Consider the following 9,520-nt stretch of genomic DNA (forward strand, 5'->3'; position numbering starts at 1 on the left):
TTCAATAACAAGTTAATTGCTGGAGGGCCGATCCGTGGCATCAAAGGCATGTCTCCAGGCTCCGCCACACTTTCCCCTCCCGAGACTACCTCTCAGCTTGCAATGTGGAGACTGATCCCAGGCTACCTGGTAAGTAGCTCCAACCCATGAGCCGAGCAAAAAGGGAAGTCTGGGCACAGTAGGAACTGTTAGAGCTACGGGAAGGAGTACTTTTCCAACAGTCAGCAAAAGGTACATTGTCAGCTAAGGGTAAGATGGCAAAGTCTGCAAGTAGCTCAGTGTCGTCAGAAAGATGCATATTATGAAGGGAGCATGAAACACAAGGCACTCCAAACTGGTGATTTAGTGCTATGCTACACTCCACAGCCTAAACTGGGTGAAGCAAACAGATTCCATCTACAGAGGGAGGGACCATTTGAAATAGCGGAGTGCGTCATGGACATTACGTATCGGGTGAGGAAAGTTGGCGGGCTTTCCAAAAGAGATCCTCAAGCAGTTCATTTCAACAACCTGTGGTTGTACAAGGAAAGGCAGGAAGAGAGCATGGAGGATGCTCCCCAAAGTGGGAGTAAGGACCATAAATGGGTACTACTAAAGTTGGGTGAACTGGAGTCAGTAGAGCCTGATACGGTGATTAGCACAATAGAAGAAGAGGTTACCAGGGTTGGAGCCAACGACGAGCTTCCCGGTGAGGTTGTTAACATACCAGGCGAGAGTGAGTATCGGTCCTTCCTTGCTTGGCTTAAGTGGGAGAACTCGGACACTGCAGTGAACATGATCAGGTACATGTAGTAGATATATCAACAATGGAGGGAGGTGGACTGGCAAACAATGTTCAAAATGGTGGCACGAGCAGGGAGGAGAGAAGAGAAGATGACCACGAAGCCAAAGAAGAACAGCCAGCTGGTCAGGGCTAAAGCCCAGTATGCATGAGAAAACCTCCAAACCATTATGGTGAGTGGATTCTAGATATCAGACCGACTAAAGATGTAGGAGGACGAGCAAAGAAAGGACAAGGAGAGGATAAAGAACCCGAAACCAAAATTGCTGGAGGAGGCTAGAACGTAACACTGTGGGGACTTTGAATTCAGTGAGATAAACTTTTTAAGAGTTTTTGTTAATAGACAAAGCTGATTAACTTCCTTTTGTTTATTTCTTGGAGTGGTCGTGAATCAGAGGATTCCTTTCATTATTGGGGGGATAGTGTAATGGGAGATTTCGTGGCGGATATATAGCATAGGATTAGGTTGGAAAAACACATGCATGCTTTCTGTAAAAGCGACTCAGTGCTTGGTTGTTGTTTAATTGTGCGTTCTCTGCTACCTTCAAATAAAAGAAAGCAGTCAGCACCTCTCCTGTGCGACTTTTTGATAGTTTACATTTTTGTTGGTTTTTACATAAAACCGACTGCGGGTAGAAAAACTAAAGAGAACAAATATTGAGGGAAAGAAGAAAAACCTCCCACAAATTCAAGGAGTTTCAAAGGGCTACTCCTAAACAACAGACTTGAAACCTCACCTCCTCAGTCATGTCCAATAATGTCGACATGATACCAGTGGAAAAATACTTTTCACAGTTTGTAAAGTGCACAAGTTGTCCCAACTTGAAATGCAGAGTTTTCGAGTCGAAAATGCATCTCATTAGTTGACAAGGGACAGCATCTAAGTTGTCTAGACGTACAAGCTGACAACTTGTCTCCACTTGACAGAGAGTTGTCGAGTGGAAAATGGATCTCATCAGTTCACTAAATCAAAGATCCAACATAAGCCACGCAAAGGAACAAGTACCCTGCACACTGCATTTGCCTCGTTCTTTAAGCAAAGATCTGACATAAGCCACACAGGGAACAAGCACCCTACACACTGTGTATGCCTCGTTCTTTAAGCAAAGATCCGACATAAGTCACGTCAAGGAACAAGCACCCTGCACACTGCATATGCCTTGTTCTTTAAGTAAAGATCCGACATAAGTCAATTGAAGGAAAAAGCACCCTGTACACTGCGTATGCCTCGTTGTTTAAGCAAAGATCTGACATAAGCCACGCAAACAAACAAGGGCCCTCCCTGAATGAGGTGCATATATCAACTCAACAGTTTACTCTGTCGAGTGGACAAGCACTTTCTCCACTTGTATGACTCATACAACTCGACTACCATTGAACAGGGTCTCTTGCTAACATGACCAGCGACAAATTTCTAAGTGTCCTTAATGAGATGCATTGGTGCAAACACCAGTTTACTCTGTCCACTGGTATCATGTTGACAGTATTGGACAACCCTTCATCTTCTACATCTTTGCCGGGATTAATACTTGTCTAGCAAAAGTCTTTAGAGAACATCTAGAGTCTACCATGTTGACTTTATTCGCATTTAAAAAGAACTAGAAAATTACGAAGACTGTTCTGTCACTTAATGGGCCATGTTGTACATGTATTTTATGGACGCTATTTGTTCCATGGATTGTCAACATCTATTGCAGACGAATACAAATTCAGGTCTTTTTTCACCTTCAAGCCTTTTTTCACCTTCTCTGTTGTATTTTGAGCTTGTTAATTTTGTATGTTTTGATTTTTTCAATAAAATTGTTGACATTACAGCTGTACATGCTGTTCAGGAGACTTTACTCCAGGAACTCGGTTGTTTCTAAGCTTACATGTACAATCTGGCTCCTCTTTTATGACCTTGGGAAAACGAAAGGCATTTTTGGCCATGTGTGACATTAGAAAACCAGTCAAACCAGTTTTCTGAAGTAGAAAATACCGTGAAATATTTGTACCCATTTGGAGTGTTATTTGTACTCTATTGAGTGAAGCTGGATAATAATCACATTTATTTATTAATTTATTCATTTATATACTTCATCACATCAATATCATGATAAAATGCTGCTAAAATTTCAAGTAATCTTCATAGAATGCTCAAAAGATCACAATGTGGCAAATTCAAAAACATTTTCTGCACTCAAACTGTTTACACAAACTCCCTCAATATGAAAACATTGGTGGCTAAATTCAAGGGTTACTGGGGTTTAAACACGTACCTTACAACTTTCACTTTTTCTACACACCAATCACCATGGGATGTCTGCCAAAATACAATGATGGACAAAATAAAACATACTAAAAAAATATGATACACGTATCTTGCAGATAACAACTCAGCAAAAAATCATCAAAACAGTTTTCAAATTTTACACTTGCGATTACTCTCGAGCCAGAAATACTGAATGACAAATTAGATTATTATTATCATCATAATTATTTTTACTAGGTAAAATAATATGCTTGTTACCTTACCACTGACCATCACAACAACTTACAGTACAATAATTACAAGCATACAAATTGTTGTACACACAAAGTTGTCTGATTTGCAGATTCTTAATTGAACATTGACACAAATGTATGTTAAGTTGCACTAAATATTAAAATAATTACCTTTAAGAGGACATATGTAGCATTATTCAGAGGGCATGGAGAACACTTCATCTTTAAAGCCCAATCTGGACGCCAGTAAGAGACAAGAAGTAGAAACCCTCCACTGCAGAAAGCCAACACATAGTAGACAATGGACTGAAAGAGAGAAGAACATCATAACCTGACAATGTTTAGATGATGGTTCACTGTATTAAGAGATTTTTTCAAGGTCTTTTATAACTTTCCAGATGGATTTGTACATTGTACATCTAAAACAGTTTAATCAGCTATAAAAAACAGTGATTTTGAGGATTAATTTTTATTAAAAATGACCCTCTTGGTTCAGTGCTATTCTGGCCTTGGATTTACTTAGCCTCCCAAGCAGATTTTCTAAGGGCTTCTTCACACATTCTTGCCCTTTGAAAATCAGCTTGAAATAGTGGTTACAAAATAAAATGTAGACCAGTCATAGTGCAACTCCAAATCTCACAAGTGGATTTTGGACCTTGAGTAAGTGCAAGAATAAAGACTGCAGAAAAGGTCTCATCAAAAGGCGAAGCCCTTAGACTTCTTAGAACAAATTCTTCAGTAAAATCATTCAATGAGACACACCTCTCTGCTAGAGACTACACGCTAGAAAAAACCTCATGGAAAAAAATTACCTCCTAGGTTAAATCTGCTGAACAAAAGTTGGTGTTCAGGGTTGTCATTAAGAGCCGGGGGCTGGGGATTTTCCCCAGCTACTAAGAGAGTGGCCCCCGGCTACTTTTATTGGGAAATAGAAGAAAAATAGAACCAAAAGAAATCCCTAGCCGTTTGATTCCCCGCCTACTTGTTGTATTTACCCGGCAACTTGAAATCTTAGTGACAACCCTTGGTGTTATATACCGCAAAACAATAAAGTGTGAAAAAACTCTGCCTTTTCTAATAAAACTACTATCACTGTACCACCCTGCTGTTGCGCAACCTTAAAAACACCTTTGTCAGCAAATCCTCTTCAAATCCAACCTTTAACCTATTCGCCCCTCAACTGTAACTGCCTCCGCAGGGTCAACATCATGTTGCCTCATAGGGAAGGCAGGTTAAATCAGGTTTTTCACATTCATCACAAAAGGTATAGGCCCCTGGGTGGGAATTTTTAGCTCTATTTGATGAATGTATTCCTCGCCACCCTCGGGAAATTGACCAAAATTTTTACTTTTTGATCAAATCACCACCCTTTGCCCACACACCCCTCACTCCCAGAGGGTTTACATTAATAGGTGCATTAGCTATGCAGTGTAAGATCAGCATTCCAGTTCAAGCAGGGGGTCATGTAGACCATCTGTGGGGTCACCAAGGCCACATACTAATTTTTTTCGCTATATTTAACTTAACACTGTCTTATATGTCATCCCTCAGGTCGGGAAGCCTTCTTTGTTGAGTCGTTGACCTGAGACCCACCTCTTGTCTGGAACACTGTAAAATATATACATGTATCTCATGTATTGTGGCAAAACAATATTTGTATAGGCTAATTCACTTGCAATATAACATAACTTTGGACAACCTCACTCAAAAAAAAATTCTGGGCCTCAAGTTCAAATCTAATGAAAATTATGAGTGTACATGTACAGTAAAGGGTTTTTCACTTTGTTTAACTTTCTTACCTTCCAAACACTGCTCCCATATCCAAAGCACACCTAAAAACAAAATAACCTACATCTGTTGTAATGTTTATGTTGTGGTTAATTTTTCATCTCAGGTAATTTTCATTTTTCCTTTGTTTCAACTTTATTAGAATACATTACCATACCAAAAAACAAAAGAAAAAGAAAAATTACCCGAGATAACAATTTAACTGTGACATTTACAACAAAACTGCCCCATTGCAAACAGAGTGAAGAAAGCCATGTTTAAAAAGAAATGCCGCATTTCCTTTAACTGTCATATCATCATCTAAGAAATTGAGAATACTTTCAATACAGGATGGAGTGTGCAACAACAGGACAGAATTGCCAGCTCTACAATTGAAAGTACTTTGAAAGCAGCTCATGCTTTTAAAAAAGGATGCACTTTTATCACACTTTGGCAAACTAAAAAGGGAATTATTTGAGATCCCTTTTCTGCAATCTTACTCGGTATGTTACAATTCAAAGTTGACTTCAGGTGAATTTTATCTGACCTACTGGTTGATTTTCAATTTCCTTTGTCCCCTAGACTACCTACTGGTTAAAAATTTTTTAACCAGAAATCAAAATTTGACTTTTAATATATACGTAAGGCATACACTTCCTCTTCACAGCAATAAATTTACATGTAACTTGTAGCGATAATAGAACATTTAGTTAAATTCATTACTGCTCCTCATTGCCAAATTTTGGCAGTGAGGTATTAGCACCATGATGCTCAGATGACTTTGTAAGTGGAGCATAACAGGTTGGTCATTAAAACTAAAACTCATCCCTAAGATCTAAGCCCCCCCATAAGAGCCCTTTGCTTTTTAATAGCTAGTTTTTGTAGTTGGCATAAAGGAAATTCTGAAAAATGAGACCCTTCAGGATGCAAAGAAAGTCAGTTTTACAGCTTGCCCTTTGGGTAACCTACAGCTACAATGTACATGTATGTACAACTCCGGTCAAAAAGAAACTTGGGACAGTTCCAAGCAAAACAAATGCCGTCTTATTTGGCCGCTGTAATTTGTTAAATTCAAGACAGCTTTCTTTCATAAATTAAGTGTTCTGTATAAAAAAGTCACAAAGAGCAAATTAAGCTAACAAAATTTCGTGACCGTGATTAGCCACAGCTACTTCGTGTATCCCTCATGATAGTGTATATGTTGTGGTTCAATTTTATCCTTGGTTTAATTTTTATTTTCTTTTGTTTTAAGCTCATTATCATATATTACCATACCCAAAAACAAAAGAAAATAAAAATTAAACCAAGGATAAAATTGAACCACAACATATACATGCCAGGACCACGTGCTGGAAAGTCTGATACTTGACTCCAAATATTCCAAAATGACTCTAAAATTTGTGAAGCAGAAGACACATTGACTCCACTCATCAATAAAATTTGCAAACCCTGGAAGAATTTTGTGTTTAACGAGGAAATTATGTCAAAAATGCAGCCTTCTACAGGTTAATGCACCGTCCACCGAGAAGACCTGGGGACGAGATTGAGTTCTTTTTGTTGTGAAAACTAAAATGGCGGACACTTCACTCGTTTCAAGAGTAAGAACTACAGCTGAAACTAGGCGAAATAGTGGCTAAAAACATAGCAAAAACAGTAAGAAGACAATTCGGGGGCAACATCTGCTATTTGGAGAATATTTACGGAGCTGGACAAACCTAAACGTACACTATTGAAGATAAACTTAACATCGATGCAGGTAAGCTTGTTTTAGCTATGTTTTTAAACTAGGAATTATTTTGAATGACTAATAAAGCAATTAATGAATTCGGCTTTCATAGGATATGAAGAATTAAGCAGATCTTGGAGGGCCTCGATCTGCTTAATTCTTCATATGCTACTCAGCCTCATTCATTAATTGCTATTATTGTTCATTCAAAATATTTCCCCGATTCTGATTGGCTAAAAGCACACGCATAATTCACCATAACCAGTTGCTGATGACCAAATTTAGAAGAATTTTGTGTTTAACGAGGAAATGACATCAAAAATGCAGCGTTTTTGCAGGTTAATGCATTGTTAACCTAGAAGACCTGGGGATGAGGTTGAGTTGTTTTGGTTGTGGAAACAAAAATGGCAGACATTTCACTTGTTTCAAGAGTAAGAACTAGGCAAAAAAATAGCTAAAAACATGGCAAGAACAGACAGAACACAACTCAAAGGCCGACATCTGTTATTTGGAGAATATTTGCGGAGCTGAACAACCCTAAACATGCACTATCGAAGATGAACTTAACATCGATGGATCGATGGAGGTAAGCATGTTTTAGCTATGTTTTTAAACTAGGAATTATTTTGAATAAATAATAAAACAATTATTGAATTCGGCTTTCGTATCATATGAAGAATTAACCACATAACACCCTCCTCGATCTCCATAACTCTTCATAAGATACTCAGCCTCATTCATCAAACTGGCCTAAACTTGGTTCACTTGGTTTCCTTACAGTTATCACGGAACTTCAGGGTTATTCGGCGTTAAGCCGCCGTTCGGCGCTCTACATCATAACGTTGGCATCTTTTTATCGGAAGATGTCAAAGTTAGGATCATATGCATATGTTTGTAAACAAACAGAAGCTAACAGAAGAAGCAAGCTAGCAAATATCATCACTCACCAGGTTTTCTTGATCATGATCCTCGATATGGCAACAATGTCCCCAGCCATTACTAACCATTTCTGAGGAATAAATGCATTACCTTCAAGACCAATTTTCACTTTAACCCACTTAACTTTTACCTCATTCCAGAACAGAGAAACCACGGTTCGACTTCTTTGCTTGGTAGCCACCCGTATTAGGAAGAGCCTGCTGACCATAGAGCCCGAGGACTCTGAATACGAGTTGGCCAGGTCGACCAAGGGCTAGAAGGCCCGTTTCTGGAAAGTCCCGGTAAAATCAAATATATTCAAATCGAAATGAAAAGAATAAGAGCGTGGGTCCTGGCAAGCAAACTACTCCATTTTATTTCATTAACTGACAGTTTTATCATGTTAGATGCAAAACTGTTGAAACCTCTATCGTAGATGTAAACCAAACCAGCTTTACGGGCCCGTCAATTATCGGGACTTTCGAGAAACGAGCTCCTGGTTTCTTGAAAGGTGGAATTGGGTTCCGATTGCCCATCGCATCAACATCGCAAGTGGCAGGAGCCCATTGATGGGCTCCTGCAAGTGGCCATTCTTGACAAAACCATTTTTTTTGCATTTAGACCCAATTCACATAGCAATACCTCTTAAAAAGGTCAAACGATGGCGCTATTCCTCCCCCGGCGGGTGGGGGGAGGGGTCCTCCTGATAAGAGGCTAATGGAGGTGTGACGCTGAATCAGGTCGCATTTTCACGACTGGATTGACTATGATGGGGTCGCACTTTCAATAGGGTTACTAGAATGGCGTCGCACATTTTCTGATTTGGGGGTATAAAGACAGTTCTTCATATTTTGGGTTGGCAAACGTTTAGTACCAGAATGTTTGTACCGTAGGTGAAAAGTTAAGTGTTTTTCATGCAATATAAGGTAGATACATAAATAGAAAGTGACTGCTAAGTTGGGATCGCGAAAATTACATATTTGCCCAAAAGTGACTAAGATGGGGTCTATGATTGACCACAAAATAACCAAATAAACTATAATGAGGCAGGGGCACTGAGAGGACTGAGAGGCCAGCGGCACATACCCAGCAAATATTAACCCAAGTACCCCCCCCCCCCCCCCACCCCGCAGGTACTCCTCCTACATTTTGGCACAAATTTGCTCGTGAATCGAAAAAAAATCTTCTTACAGTAGTAAGTACACCTTATTATGGAGGTAATGGGTAATCCTCTCATCTGAGATTAAACCTTCTTTCATGTTAACAGGACTTACCGAACCGTACTCAGAGCTAGGGGACTTTCTCCTGTAACACACAGAAGGCCCGACGTCTAAAACTACATAAAAAATTACGTGGTGGTCACCAGCTTCAGTCATGGATTCGTCTGGATCAAATTTGTAGTTAAGGAAAACGATACTGAAAAAATACCTTTAAAATTACAAATAAAATCGCCTATCGCCGCTATATTTAAATCAGCCTCAATGGATTTTGATGAAATCACAAATAGTCCAAAACAATGAAAATGGGATTAGCCTGCGAGCAAGCTCTCGGGGGCGCTATGGCCGCGAGGCGGGAAAAGGAGGGAGAGCTTGCAACTTCGCTCTGGAATTTGAATTCCACCTCCAATTTCAAGGCTGTGGCTCTCCGTCGACTGAGCTGTCTGATTTTTCCGCCAGTCAGCGCGAAGCGGAAACGAACTGGAATGTAAACAAACATCGAAAAACACGTGCCATGGGTAATGACGTCATTACTAAAGCCGATATATCACCTTCATAGCACTATAACTCACTTGCCACTGTCAACGTTCCTAAGCAGCAACTGAGCAATTTTCCTCGGGTAAAAAT

At 39.6% G+C, this 9,520-nt stretch overlaps 1 protein-coding gene across 2 annotated transcripts in view; it reads right to left on the minus strand.

The window, feature by feature from the left end:
* LOC140945741 (polyamine-transporting ATPase 13A3-like) overlaps window positions 1-7,856 on the minus strand; it is a 65,770-nt gene extending 57,914 nt beyond the window's left edge. For both annotated transcript variants that reach the window (XM_073394800.1, XM_073394795.1), the window contains exons 1-4: window positions 7,706-7,856; window positions 5,065-5,097; window positions 3,437-3,571; window positions 3,040-3,083 (exon numbers count right to left, since the gene is read on the minus strand). In XM_073394800.1, the coding sequence (XP_073250901.1) occupies window positions 3,040-3,083; window positions 3,437-3,571; window positions 5,065-5,097; window positions 7,706-7,765 (272 nt within the window). In that variant the 5' untranslated portion in view covers window positions 7,766-7,856. The remainder of the gene's footprint in view (window positions 1-3,039; window positions 3,084-3,436; window positions 3,572-5,064; window positions 5,098-7,705) is intronic.
* Between the last annotated feature and the right edge of the window lie 1,664 nt (window positions 7,857-9,520).

Source organism: Porites lutea, chromosome 1 (assembly GCF_958299795.1).
Source record: "Porites lutea chromosome 1, jaPorLute2.1, whole genome shotgun sequence".
In the NCBI taxonomy this organism is placed as follows: domain Eukaryota; kingdom Metazoa; phylum Cnidaria; class Anthozoa; order Scleractinia; family Poritidae; genus Porites; species Porites lutea.